Source organism: Xenopus laevis, chromosome 1L (assembly GCF_017654675.1).
Source record: "Xenopus laevis strain J_2021 chromosome 1L, Xenopus_laevis_v10.1, whole genome shotgun sequence".
NCBI classification, from domain to species: domain Eukaryota; kingdom Metazoa; phylum Chordata; class Amphibia; order Anura; family Pipidae; genus Xenopus; species Xenopus laevis.
This window is the reverse complement of record NC_054371.1, coordinates 156,567,875-156,582,752: the sequence shown is the minus strand read 5'-3', so window position 1 is coordinate 156,582,752 and position 14,878 is coordinate 156,567,875. Positions and strand designations below refer to the sequence as shown.

Sequence of the window (14,878 nt, the reverse complement as noted above, 5' to 3'; positions counted from 1 at the left end):
TCATTAATCTACCAAAAGCCAATCAAATTAGAAACTTTGTATCTATTTCTGGCTGTTCAGTGCAGGAGATCAAAGAGAAATCAGAGTGAAAGTCGGGACATTTCAGTAACAAGCTGGGACTGCGGGTTGAGCTGTCAAAATCGGTAGTGTCCCGCAAAAAACAGGACAGTTGGGTGGGTATGCTGTTATTTGGTATACTTTCTGGAACTTACAAGCCAACACACTTGTACACTAGTTATTTGGGTAACAGTTGTCAATGTTCTAGCAGTAGCCTGCTGATTTTCCTCACGTTAATTCAGTCTCATATTTTTCCCCCAGTAATGTTTTGTTTTTATGTAATACAGGTTTGGATCTGTTATCCCGAATACAGGTATGGAACCTGTTATCCAGAATGCTTGGGACCTGGGGTTTTCTGATAACGGATCTTTCCATAATTTGGATCTTCATACCTTTAAATCTAGTAGAAAATATGTAAACATTAAATAAACACAACAGACTAGTTCTGCTTCCAATACGGATTAATTACATCTTAGTTTGGATCAATTACAAGATACTGTTTTATTATTATTATAGAGAAAAAGGGAATAATTTTAAAAAAAGTTGGAATATTTTATATGGAGTCTATAGGAGATGTTCTTTCCGTAATCCAATACGGATTAATTATATCTTAGTTTGGGTCAAGTACAAGGTACTGTTTGATTTGTATAGAGAGAAAAAGGAAATCATTTTAAAAATTTTGATTAAAATGGAGTCTATGGTAGATGGCCTTTCCGTAATTCAGAGCTTTCTGGATAATGAGTTTCCAGATGATGGATCTGATACCTGTAGTTTATAATATATCTGTGTGTTTATATGAGATGCATTGAAATGGGACAAGAAAATATTTACAGGGAGATGGCGAAAGTGTTAAGACGCTTTTCACTTACAAAAAAAAAAAAACCCACACGGGTTTTATCTAGTGCTGACATTTGTGTTGGAGAATTTATCTCTGAGTTTCAGGTACTGATAAACAACTGTATGGGTGGAAAAATAATTAAGGGCATACTCCACTCTTTGTCTTCACCGTGTCTATTAAAATCCAATAATGCTTGTGGCAGAAAATGTGGTAGAAAACCTCCTATAATATGAAATACAGTTTGACTGCTTAATGACCAAACCATGTGATCTTTGGTGCATATGTGGCCTCCCTGCCAAGTCATTAGACTGATAAACATTTGGCATGATCACACAAAAGTGAATCTAGCAAAGCTAGAAAAAAAACAGACAGATAACCCAGAAGTGTCTAAATCTTCTTTGGAATATGCAAATTTTCTGCTGCGCATACTCCAATTGCTATTAGGGCAATGACAAATGACGAGATCAGTTGCCCCACAATTAAACTACACTAGTGCGGGCGACTGATCTCCAGATTCTTCCCCAGCGGCTAACATGCAAATCACTGCTGGGGAAACATACATGTCGCAAAGATGCCTGAAATTTCCTCACACAGAATTTCCAGGCTTTTCCGGGTTTTTCCTGACCCTCACCCAATCCGCGGGTATCGGGCCGGTCCGCACATCACTAGATTGAATAATTGAGATTAGTTGTCCACGCTAGAGCAGGTTATTGGTGGGATGACTAATCTCCTCATTTGTCGTTGTCCTAATAGCAATTGAGGAATTGGAGTATGCTCAACAGAAAATTTGCATATTCCAATTTTTCCCAAACACCATGAACTCCATTGTGTTTTGGCCACGTTATCTGCAAAATAAAGAAGTTATAAATCATTTTTACATGTCAACATGCTTATTTAGTGATATCGCAGGTTACCTGGTTTGTTATAGTTTTTTTTTTTCCAGACTGGTGCTTAGTTTAGGGAAAACAAATGTACAAGCCCAGGGTAAAGCAAAAATTAAACATTTGGAAAAATGTAAGTCTTAGGGCAATGACGCACACTACTATGTCACCCCCAGAAAATACCCTGCCAAAATTGTCTTTGCTAAAATACTCATCACTGAATCTCTCAAAAATGCCTTTGTATGCCCTTAAAAAGGTGGTTCACCTTTAAAGGGATACTGTCATGGAAAAAATTTTTTTTTCAAAATGAATCAGTTAATAGCGCTGCTCCAGCAGAATTCTGCACTGAAATCCATTTCTCAAAAGAGCAAACCGATTTTTTTATATTCAATTTTGAAATCTGACACGTCACATGTCATGTGACTTGTGCCTGCACTTTAGGAGAGAAATGCTTTCTGGCAGGCTACTGTTTTTGCTTCTCAGTGTAACTGAATGTGTCTCAGTGGGACATGGGTTTTTACTATTGAGTGTTCTTCTCAGATCTACCAGGCAGCTGTTATCTTGTGTTAGGGAGCTGTTATCTGGTTACCTTCCCATTGTTCTTTTGTTTGGCTACTGGGGGGGAAAAGGGAGGGGGGTGATATCACTCCAACTTGCAGTACAGCAGTAAAGAGTGATTGAAGTTTATCAGAGCACAAGTCACATGACTTTGGGCAGCTGGGAAATTGACAATATGTCTAGCCCCATGTCAGATGCTCTGTAAAGCTACACGTTTTTTTGGTATTGACACTTTTTATTACTCCTCTTTGTATTCAGGCCCTCTCATATTCATATCTCAGTCTCTTTTGTAAATCAATTAATGTTGCTAGGGTTATTTGGACCATAGCATAGCAACAGGTTGCCGAAATTGCAAGCAGGAGAGCTGCTGAATAAAAAGCCAAATAACACAAAAAACACAAATAATAATAAATAAAAACCAATGGCAAATTGTCTCAGAATATCATTCTCTACATCATACTAAAAGTTAACTCAAGGTTCAGCAACCCCTTTAAGGTAAGGGCACTCCTGGCGATTTGGGGAGATTTAGTCGCCTGGCAACTAATCGCCTCTTCTTTGGGGCGACTAATGTCCCTGAAAGCCTTCCCCCTGTCTTGCGCTGGCTATAATGAAAAGTCGCCTGCGGCATGGCACACGCGGCGCTTGGTATTCCCAAGTCGCCCGAAGTTTCCTCGTGAGGCAACTTCGGAATATGAAGCACCGAGTGTGCCATGCCGCAGGCTACTTTTCATTATAACTGGCGCAAGACAGGGGGAAGGCGTTCAGGGAGATTAGTCGCCTCACAGAGGAGGCAATTAGTCACCATGCGACTTAATCTCCGCGAATCGCCAGGTGTGCCCTTACCTTTATGTCTGCTGAGGGATGCTTGCTAAGATAGTGGTGCTGTGCTTTGTTTTTTTCCCCTCATGCCTTTATTTTTTTCTTAAAAGAATCACCAGCCACAGAGAAATCATGATTGAATTCACTAGTGGATTGCTTATCCTATTTCCTTATCCTTTTAAGCTTGGTAAATTACATTTGTGTAGGAACAATGTGACCAATATTAAATTTCCCATACCTGAATACATATTCAGCGACACAGTTACAGAACCTTGATTACCCTGTTGATCTGGTAAATCTTGAAGGTATATCTTGACTGACAATAGACTCCATATTACTGAAGTCTGGGAATTCTTATTTTAGTGTGTTCATTTAGATCTGCCAACCATCACATGTGCAGTATTGTAATATGAAATCTATCCAAATAGCCTTTCTGAACAGTAGATATACATGTTGGTGTTTTGAGGTTTGTGCTGGGGCTTTTATTATTTTATCACAGGATGTGGAACATTATTTAGTTACATTGCTGCACATAGATTGCAAAAATACCTCAAATGTAAGGACTAGTGACGTCCTGATTCACAGGCGCCACATATTAAATTGTGCAATGGCTACTGCAGATGAACATGGACTATAACAAAAGCAATAAAGAAGTGACATGCCTGTATATTGTGATGCAGAGAAAAGGTGTGTCGGCTTCTACCTATTTTAAATTCTATAGTCTGTTGTACTAGTTCATGGCAGTAAGATTTATACTCTAGGCCAATCACCTCTCCTATGCTATTTAGAGCTGCACATCATTTTACTTGTAAGGAGTGATTGCTCATAGTTAGCCTGTACAATTGGCAATACATTTCCAGCAGTCTCCAGAACAGCACACCGTATTTGAAATCTCTCCTAAGTTCAATGAAGGCCTCACTTCTATTGGGAACCTCTTCTCCCCATAGCAATATTACTGGAGCTGGCTAAGCTATCTGACCTGCCTAAAAATGTATTCCTCAGTCACAAATGCTTCAATGGGCATTGAAGTGATATGCATGAGGGAAGTTAACATGCTACCTAAAGCTGGAAAATAAGTACGCTTGATGGAATTAGAGGGAAGACTGTGACATGTGAGTTGTGTGAGACTTCCGAGGAATACTGGTTGCTGAAATAATCTTCCTAAGCCGTCAGACTGGTGACCTAGAGCTGTATGTGACAGCAGTTTGGATTTTTGACTCCCAGCTCTTGTCCAAGTTTTACCAATGCTTAATTGTAAGAGAGAGTGGTTTATAAGGTACCGTAAATGGACTAATAAGCAGAAAGTGTTCAGCAATACTTAATCCAGTATTATTGTGATCGGAATGCCTTTACAGAGATTATCTATCACTTCCTTGGTGCTTACAACATTTTGCCAGTTAAACTACCTGTGTGCTTTTGAGTGTAGGAGCAACCCTGAGTAGAGAGTACCCATGAGATACTTACATGGACATGAGGTGGACAAACTGACTTGCATAGAGTTCCCAGGCTAAGCGCTAAAGACTGGCAACTGTTTCGTCCAATTATCTGGCTTTATCACAGAAATGAGAGTCTGAGCAAAATGTATTGTTTACCTGTGTTTTTGAAGTTGTATTCTATAGTTTTTTTTTTAAGGGCAATTTGAACCAGATTATAGCATATAGCTTTGAACCAGATTATAGCATATAGCATATAGCATACTATAGGTATGGGATCCATTATCCAGAACGGAGCTCCGGAATTATGGAATGGTTATCTCCCATAGACTCTATTTTATCCAAATAATCCAAATTTTTAAACATTTTCTATGTAATAATAAAACAGTACCTTGTACTTGATCCAAACGAAGATATTAATCCTTTTTGTTTAATGTTTACATGATTTTCTAGTAGACTTAAGGTATGAAGATCCAATTTATAGAGAGATCCGTTATCCGGAAAACCCCAGGTCCCAAGGATTTGGATAACAGATCCAATACCTGTAATACATCCTGTGGTTTGCAGCCCTTTGCTTAGTGATCCCTGTAATAGACAGGCTTCTTTTTCTGCTCACAATTGTATGATCCTCTTTCTTGGGAGGCTGTAATTCAGCAGGGATAGAACTGCTGGGTGTTTGATGTGGTACAGCATCTCTGTTATTTAATACAAGCTCCTAAATCTACAAGTTAAGTCTGGGCGGCAAATGTACTTTAAGATCCAATTTCTCAGTAGTTTTGACAGTCATATGGGCTTTTGGGTCTCTTTTTGTGTCAAATAACTTTCAAACTCAACAGATTCATGTTTTTGGTTTATAGCCTGCAATAATGTGTTATCTAGAGACTCAACAATAAATGTAAAACATATGCGTTGTGATGTAGAAACAAACTAGGCCCAGAGGGAGGGAATAGTTGGAGGCTGAAGATGTCGTCTAAGGTCGTCTGGGGCCTAGAACATACTGTTCTGAAGACTGGCTTTACAAATGTTCTGCATTTGGATCGGTATAGCATATATCAAAATATAGGTTATAGGCTCTCACAAGAGTAAACAAGTACACATCTGATTTATTTTGCATCTCGTGTGGTCAAATGAGGACATACAATAATAGAGGCAATTAAATTCTGATTATACAAAGTAGTCGGAGTGTGTATTCTATCCTAAGCTAGTGCAACCTTTGTGCTTGCTGGAAATGATCACATGGATTTAATTTAAAAAGAGAAAACATTTGATGCTTATATCAAAGAATTCAAGAATTAAATCATTTTAGCAATAACCAAAGCAGATATTTGAGCTTGTGAGAAGACTATACTGTCAACGGTTTAGTGCATAAAAATTGCTATGAGCCACTTAGCATCCACATGATCAGGATCTCTGAGTTTCAGTACTGGCTTAGGCTGAGCATGACTTTTCCTGGCTAAGCCAAAGAAGGCTCCACTTCATATAACATTAATAAACGTAACCACATCCTCATGCAGTCATCTGCATAAACTGAATAGCTGCAGACAATCCATTAATCAGGGACCAATAAAATCTGATGACCTATGCTTGGTCATTGAGCTTTTTAGCAGCACATTCCAGAATTCATCTCTGTTGGCTGTGACCCAGTATTTTCATTGTCTTAAAGGAGAAGGACTGGTCTTCTAACTTGGGTGTGCCAAAAGTTAGGCACCCCCAAGTGATCGCATGTACTTACCTGAAACCACGGGCTGATGTTCCTATTAGAAGAAAATGCACCAGCCCGGGCTAAGGCCCAACTAATAGGAGGTTGAGATGCACTGAAAATATTCTCAAAATGCAGCTTGGAACTATTACATCTGCTGCCTGACTAGAGCCACATGTTATGAGCCAGCTGACACATGCATGGCCTCCTCTCTTGTGGCTAGAACATTTCCTCAGGCACATGTTAGTTGTCAGATAGCATGTGCGTGCCTTGCGCTGATCTCATACTGTACTGTAAATGTTTTTATTGCTTAGAAATCCTTACATTATCCAAGAAGCACCCAGCATTAAAGGAATAGTAACACCAAGTAGGAAAGGGATGAATTTATTTTACAGTTATTAAAAAATAATGTACTGTTGTCCTGAACTGGTAAAACGGATGTGTTACTTCAGTAATATAGTAATATATAAATAAGCTGCAGTGTAGCCATGGTAAAAGCCATTCATAGAAGAAAAGGCTTAGGTTACATAGCAGGTAGGTTCTGTAGAATATAATGGTGTTCTAAAGTGCTTATCTGTTATCTACAATTTAACCTGTGCCATTTAGTCCTATTTCAATTGCCTCCATTGCTACACAGCGGCTTGTTTGTACACATAATAGTACATCCGTTTTACCACTCAGTTTTACCACTGCAGGACAACAGTACATTGTATTTTAATTGTTGTTACTTTTCCTTTAACAGAAATATTTTTTGTATCCCTGAGTCTCAGAGCTTGCCTTTTGTTAGTCACGTTTTCATGGTATCCTACAGCACTAGTACCTGCTGTATGTGCTTGCCGTAAAATCAATGCTCACAGCTAATAGTTCCCTTTGTCACACCTGTACTTATTTTGTCTAGTCATATGCTTTCCTTGCGAGATATGTCTAATTTTTCTTAGTCATTTTAGTACTTTTGTATTGTACCCTATAAAGTCATACCAGTTGCATTCATTGTCATTCCTTTTATTTTAGAATAAGCAGAACTTCTATTCTCTGCCTATACAGATACGAGATCCGTTATCCAGAAAGCTCTGAATTATGGAAAGACCTCCTCCCATAGACTCCATTTTATTCAAATAATCCAAATTCAAAAATTACTTCCTTTTTTCTATAGTAATAAAACAGTACCAGATACTTGATCCAAACTAAGATATTAATAAGATAAAATATTAATCCTTATTAGAAGCAAAAACAGCCTATTCAGTTTATTTAATGTTTACAGGATTCTCTAGTAGACTTAAGGTATGAAGACCCAAATTACAGAAAGATCCTTTATCTGTAAAACCCCAGGTTCCAAGCAGTCTGGATAACAGGTCCCATACCTGTATATTATATTTATGTGGGTTGCACCTTTAGGGTTTTCAACTACAGATCATCCTTCAACTATTCTGCTTACCTTTATGTAAATTCAGTAAGATTATATCCGACTTGTAATTTTAATGTGAGAATGACTGGTGAAACAGTTAAAACGTTGCCTTTACATTAATTTCTTAAGTTATGTTGCGTGCATGCCCTGCAATACATGGTTATATGTGTATGGGTGGTGAACAGATTTTCTGGAAAGTAGAGGGAATTCATCAGCTGGGACTGGGCATGGGCATCTTGTTAAAATGGATAGAAGAATTGGTGGTGTAAACAAAAGCTAGTACTATTCAGTCTTCTAATGATTGAATAAAAGCTGTTTTATAACAAGTTAAAGATCCTTAACACTTCCACACACAAGAACTTAATATAAAAGTCCTTCGGCCAAATCCAGTCCAATGATCTTAGTCCAATTAAACATCAGTTGCAAGCTGGGTGTTTAGAGGGGTTATTCACCTTTAGATTAATTTGTAGTATGATGTAGAGAACGATATTGTGAGACAATTCCATTTTTTTATTATTTGTGGTTTTTTAGTTATTTAGCTTTTTATTCAGCAGCTCTCCAGTTTGCAATTTCGGCAATCTGGTTGCTAGGGTCCAAATTACCCTAGCAAGCATGCATTGATTTGAATAAGAGACTGGGATATGAATAGGAGAGAGCGTGACTAGAAAGATGAGTAATAAAAAGTAGCAATAACAAGAAATGTGTAGCCTTACAGAGCATTTGTTTTTTATATGGGGTCAGTGACCCCCATTTGAAAGCTGGATAGAGTCAGAAGAAGTCAAATAATTGGAAAACCAATAAAAAAGAAAACATGAAGGTTAATAAAAAGTTAATGTAAAGGTGAACCATCCCTTTAAAGCTGGTATTGCTGCAATATTTGACTCTACGTAATACCGAATCAGTGATTCTTAACCTGCAGGATCCAAAACTGCATCTCCAAGAGGTTAAGGATGGGTCTGTATCTAGAACCCCATGTAATAAAGTGAAATGTCCTGCTGCAGCAGAGAATAGTGATTAAGGTACATGATTCTAAATTCTTGTGCAAGAAGCATAGGAGAAGAAAATTATGTTTCTAAAAAAATTGTTTCCTTTTTTCCTTCATTCCCTGTAGGAAAATGTGTTAAACCTGCAGCCGCCAAGGAAGGGAAACTCCAAAGTGTGAGTAGAAGAAGGAAGGAATTCCTTTTTATGTATGTGTAAGATTTTTTTTTTTTTTTTGGTGGGGGGGGGCTGTACTGAAATTTTTAGATCAGTCTGACCATTCTCTCTCTCTTCCTCCTTTTTTTGCCATGAACTGAACAGGAGCCAGTGGGATATTTTATTTGGTAAGCATTCCCCCTCCTGTGTGTAGCATGAGCACACTACTACATGACTTGTGTAATGTACGTAGTCTTTGTCTTGTCACAACCAAAGTGTTAGGCAATTACACATGCTAACCTGATACCCTGGTGCTCCTGTTCGTTTACAAATGCTCTGGCCGGGGTATTGCTTTAAAAGTCCATCATCACTGTCTTATGTTTGTTCGCAGTATATTGAAAGCCAAACTTAAATGCAAAGCGTTTCACTCTACTGCGTCTACCCATGAGTTCTAAGCAAGCATTTGTGTTGTCATTCATACAACAGCTATAAGCTTTTCAGGGTTCTTTTTGCAATGTACGGTAATTGTTATTGATTTTCTAGGTCAGTTGGATTCTGTGAAGGTCAAAGGCCTTGGTAAAGACGTTGTATAGTCGTACAGGTTTCATTTGCCATGGTAAGACTTGATTTTCTTCACTATCATCTCTACCCCCTTGTTTAATGTGCCCACCTAATAGCATTCCATGTCTCTTAGGATGAAGAAAGTCAGAGCAGCCTAGAGTGTATCCAAGCCAACCAGATTTTTCCACGCAAACAGCTGATCAGGGAAGATGAAACCCTTCAGGCGAGTGGCGCATTTATGAATGTAACAAACCCTATAAAAACAAGGACCTGTTTCAGATATACTTTAAGAAAGGTGGCTGGAAGCTTTATTCACCTTCATTATAAATAAGGAACTTATTTTGAGTTTTTAATAAATCTGAGTAGCAAAACTATCCAAATATCTTGCAACCCCTTTTGATTAACGAGACACTGTTATGCTGTGAGTTACAGGCCTACTTGTAAATTGGTGATGGCTGAAAGATTATGGTTGCTTCTTGTTTTTATCATTTCTATTATTTGTTCAGGTTCCTTTCCAGGAGCTGCACGGGGAGAGCACAGAGTTTGTGGGCCGGGCAGAGGATGCAGTCATCTCTTTATCCAGCTATCGTTTAAACATCAAATATAAAGAATCTTCTATCAATGTGAGTGACCCATCTCATGCTGCATGCCTGTGACACAACTGTAATCTAAATTCTCATGTATTCTTCTTTGACTGGTTTTCAAAAGAAAACTCTTCCCAATAGATCTTATCTCCTTAATTAGCGTTTCCACCTGGGTGGTGGCAATGTACTTGTGTTAAATTAGTAATAACTAGTCCTCTGCCTCTGGCAGGCCTCCAATCTGCCCCATCTCTGATTCCTCCTTTCCTAGCAGCCCCCGTCTTCCACATACACCTACCCTACTCAACTCACTCGATTCCTTTGCATTAAGCAGATGACATGTGACTCCACCCCCATTTGTGCTCACTGCTCTTTTATCACAGATCCACCCCCTTCTATACCCACCCAGACAGTATAATGACAGCTAAAACATGTCAATGCCACCAGGGCCGCCATCAGGGGGGCACAGGAGGTACAACTGTACCGGGCCTAAAGGGGGGCCCGGCTGTGCTGCAGTTTTTGAAATAGCCGGGCCCCCCTTGGCAGCGCCGAGCCTCTGAAGACGTGCCGCCTCTTGCAATGTTTTTTTTTTTAAATATTCTCTGGGGACCCAATTTTTTTAAACTTGTAAGGGGGGCCTTGGCGCCAATGTTTTTTTTTTAACTTGTAGGGGGGCCCTGACCACCAATGTTTTTTTAAAATCTCTTATGTGGGACCCTGGCTGCCATTTTGTTTTTAAATTATAAGGGGGCCCTGACCACTCATGGCGTGGGGGCGGGATCTGGGGTGGGCAGGGGGCACAGAAAATGTTTTGTATGGAGCCCTGTGATTTCTGATGGCGGCTCTGATGCCACCCTTAATAGATATAGTGAAATTTCAATTAAATACTGTATTTATGGAATGGACCAAAAAGGTGAGCTAAGCCGTTCTTATGTGCTGGAATATTCTGTTCTCTGGTCTGTTTCAAACTCTTTTCTGTTTTTATTTTATTAATAAATTTGTGGTCTTGGTTGTAGGTTCCACTGCAGATGATTGAATCTGTGGAGTGCCGTGATCCTTTCCAGCTCCATCTAACCTGCAAAGACTGTAAAGTGATCAGGTAGAATATGGAGCAGAACTCCAGTTTGGTATAGTAGACTGTTATTTGGGGGGACTGTCTGTGTAACAACATTTTTAAAAGAAGCCTGTCAAAATGGCATACATGTGATTTGATGAAGAATTTATCTATAAATAAATAAGTATTGTACTTTGAACAGTTTTGAGTTAGTCTTTCTTTCACAAGAGTCATAAAATGGATCATAATGAAAGAGGCTAGATTATATAAAATAACTTCTGGAATGTATGAAATTGCATATTATGCGTTTTCTTGTAATAAAAGCTACACTTCAGTCCGTTAACTCTTCAGTGCATGATCTATATATCACTCTGAAAACATTGTTGCATCTGAGCAGTACCAGAACTATGTGATGCCATATTACTGGAAATAGGGAGCAAGTCAATTTATTAAAGAAACTTTTTATAAGGATTTATTCTTTTAATTGTTAAGGTAATGTTGTTTTTAGAAGTATTTGTTGGTGACTGAACTGTACCTCTGTACGGTCCTAGGTGCCAGTTTTCCAACTTTGAGCAAGTGCAGGAATGGCAGAAGCGCATGAATGCTGCTCTGCGCCCACCCAGTCGAATTGAGGACTTCTTTTCCTTTGCATACCATGCATGGTGCATGGAGGTGTACGCAAGTGAAAAAGAACAGCATGGAGACTTGTGTCGTCCAGGTGTGTTGCATATTCCCTTACTCCTTGGCCTACCAGAAAATTCTAGATTTTAGTGAAACCTAATCTTCTTTGTGCAGGTGACCACGTAATATCACGATTTAAGAATGAGGTGGAACGAATGGGTTTTGACATGGACAATGCTTGGAGAATTTCGAATATCAATGAGAAGTTTAGGTAATTAAGGCCATGTTTTCTATTCTATTAAAAATACTTTTTGTTTAATATACCATTATGAACAGTGCATTATAGTAGCTTACTTTTCTTCTTGCATAGGCTGTGTCCTAGTTACCCACAGGAACTGATCATCCCTGCTTGGATAACAGACAAAGAGTTGGAAAGTGTTGCCAGCTTTCGTTCATGGAAGCGTATTCCGGCAGTGGTGTACAGGTGAGTCTGGATTCCTATAAAACCATGATTTCTGCCAAACATACTTTTTTAAATATATGTTTCATTGCAAGCCTTTTTGGTTTTCATGTTGGTAATTATTTAGGTGAGCGTTATTTAAATCTTTGTATTTCACAGCATTTCAGATATAGGAATTGTTACAATTCATAGCAGTAATTCCCAAACTGTGGTGGCCTTAGAGGGACAAACATGAAGTCTGGCTATGGTAGCATCATGAGAGGTTACCTATTTGTTCTGCTAAATTATTCTGAAACCCCAAGTCAATTTGGTTAATAGCAAACACTGGTTTGCTATGCTTTATATTTTAACTGTAAAAAATGCTGAATACATGAGTTTTTTTGATGTACCTTGCTTAGTCTTCGCTTAGCTTAGATGGGGGGCAAGACTGGTGTTTGCAGGAAATTACCATGGGACAGTGCAAATTTTAAAGAAGAGGAGCACCAGCCCAGGGGTTGCGGTAGTAAGTAGTGTCACTGGGAAATACCTCCCGACTGTGGTTTACCTGTACTTTACCTGTACTTTTAAACGAAACCAAAAGTATAGAAATGTTTGTTCTTTCAAAACTGCAATTGCTTTTCCTGTGAAAGAGGATAACTGACACCTAGGGGCCGATTCACTAAATTCGAGTGAAGGATTCGAAGTAAAAAAACTTTGAATTTCGAAGTATTTTTTGGGCTACTTCGACCATCGAATGGGCTACTTCGACCTTCGACTACGACTTCGAATCGAAGGATTCGAACTTAAAATCGTTCGACTATTCGACCATTCGATAGTCGAAGTACTGTCTCTTTAAAAAAAACTTCGACCCCCTACTTCGGCAGCTAAAAGCTACCGAAGTCAATGTTAGCCTATGGGGAAGGTCCCCATAGGCTTTCCTAAGTTTTTTTTGATCGAAGGATATTCCTTCAATCGTTGGATTAAAATCCTTCAAATCGTTCGATTCGAAGGATTTAATCGTTAGATCGAAGGAATAATCCTTCGATCTTACGATCGCAGTATTTGCGCTAAATCCTTCGACTTCGATATTCGAAGTCGAAGGATTTTAATTCCTAGTCGAATATCGAGGGTTAATTAACCCTCTATATTCGACCCTTAGTGAATCAGCCCCCTAGTGGTGGAACTTAATATTCACCCATCGCCTTAACCAAAAGGATGGGTACAGTATAAAAGAGGTAATTCACTTTTACATGAACTTTTAGTATGATGCTAATGGTGTAACATTTAGTCATGAGCACAACTTTCTTTTTTTTGCTATGATTTTTTACAGATCAATAGTTTTTTTGGCCTGCAGTAACCATCGTTTGCATGTTGGAAACAGGTGGAAAAGGAAGGCAATTAACATACAGGCAAACCACTACTTTAACAATTAAATCTCTCTGAGAAGGGTGTATTATATATTGCATTATGAAATAAGAAATGATCTACATTAGATTATTTCAGAAACTGCACTATTTTAAAAGTTACTCTTTTGATTGATTACGCTTATATTACATTTTTGCAAAAGTTCCCCTATAAGAATGAAGGTATTTGATGTCAAGGCTATTTCTTAATTTTCAAGGCTTTCTAAAAATTACAAACTGCTACATTACATAAAAAGTATTGGAGCTAGAAACTGTGTATTCTGCTACCCTACAAATGCTGCACTGCAACTCTCAGACTGCCTTAGTCTGTTGGTTGGATGCTGTGAGTTGTAGTGCATAGAGAATGTTTAACTCTTGAATCCAATGGCAAGATGATTGCTTATTGCTGAATTTCTTTTCAAATGATTTTCACCTATTATAAACATACTGACTGATTTTTCCCAGGCACCAGAGTAACGGGGCTGTGATTGCACGATGCGGGCAACCTGAAGTCAGTTGGTGGGGCTGGAGAAACGCAGATGATGAGCATCTTGTTCAGTCTGTTGCTAAGGCCTGTGCCACAGACAGTAGTCGAGCCAGCCCAGGCAAAATGGCCAATGGCAGCTGTCACCGCAACCACATTAATGGTGGAGTTCTGGCCGATGTAGATTTTGGTAGGAATCTAAACACTGTTTGAGACTATAGTGCAACTAATTATAATTAAAATCTATTCATGGTTCAGAGTCCATAATTTGAAAGATCTTTTCTGTGTCTTCCAATAGAATCCTCCTTGTCAAACATCCCACCTCCTGAAAGCCCCTCAGTTCAGCCACAAAAACTGCTGATCCTTGATGCTAGATCCTATGCTGCTGCAGTGGCCAACCGTGCCAAGGGTGGAGGCTGTGAGTGCCCTGGTAAGGATGTTTTGGATTGTGTTTAAGGTTGGAAATAAATAAATTATGGTTTTTTTGAACCCTTGTGTGATGAGGAAATGTTTTAACTAGCTAGTTGAGAATGCTATGCTTTGCATTTGTTATGGATAAAGAGAATTCAATTTCTCATTGACAAATATATTCTGTTTTGCTTAATATTGTTACAGCTAATGTTTAATACTGTGTATTTTGTTTTAACAGAGTATTATCCTAACTGTGAGGTTGTGTTCATGGGAATGGCCAATATTCACTACATTCGTAAAAGCTTCCAGTCTCTGCGCCTGCTCTGCACACAGACGCCTGACCCAGCCAAGTGAGTATCACTGTGTATTGTCTATGAATTTCAAGCCACCATACAGCTTGTGGTATACACAGATTGTGAAACACTATCAATGCTGCTTTCTTGTTTCTTTCTTATTTATATAAACTACAGTAGTGTTTCTGAAGCAAACACACCAGT

The 14,878-nt window shown here is 38.8% G+C and overlaps 1 protein-coding gene across 1 annotated transcript in view; it reads left to right on the top strand.

Moving 5' to 3' along the window:
- The window catches only part of mtmr3.L (myotubularin related protein 3 homeolog L), a gene marked incomplete at its 5' end in the record, with an annotated part of 52,078 nt that overhangs the window by 21,680 nt on the left and 15,520 nt on the right, over window positions 1-14,878 (top strand). The window contains 12 exon segments of the mRNA NM_001086542.1: window positions 8,802-8,848; window positions 8,993-9,015; window positions 9,371-9,443; window positions 9,522-9,611; window positions 9,895-10,011; window positions 10,986-11,068; window positions 11,575-11,741; window positions 11,819-11,915; window positions 12,015-12,128; window positions 13,952-14,160; window positions 14,269-14,400; window positions 14,620-14,731. Coding sequence (NP_001080011.1) covers window positions 9,441-9,443; window positions 9,522-9,611; window positions 9,895-10,011; window positions 10,986-11,068; window positions 11,575-11,741; window positions 11,819-11,915; window positions 12,015-12,128; window positions 13,952-14,160; window positions 14,269-14,400; window positions 14,620-14,731 — 1,124 coding nt within the window.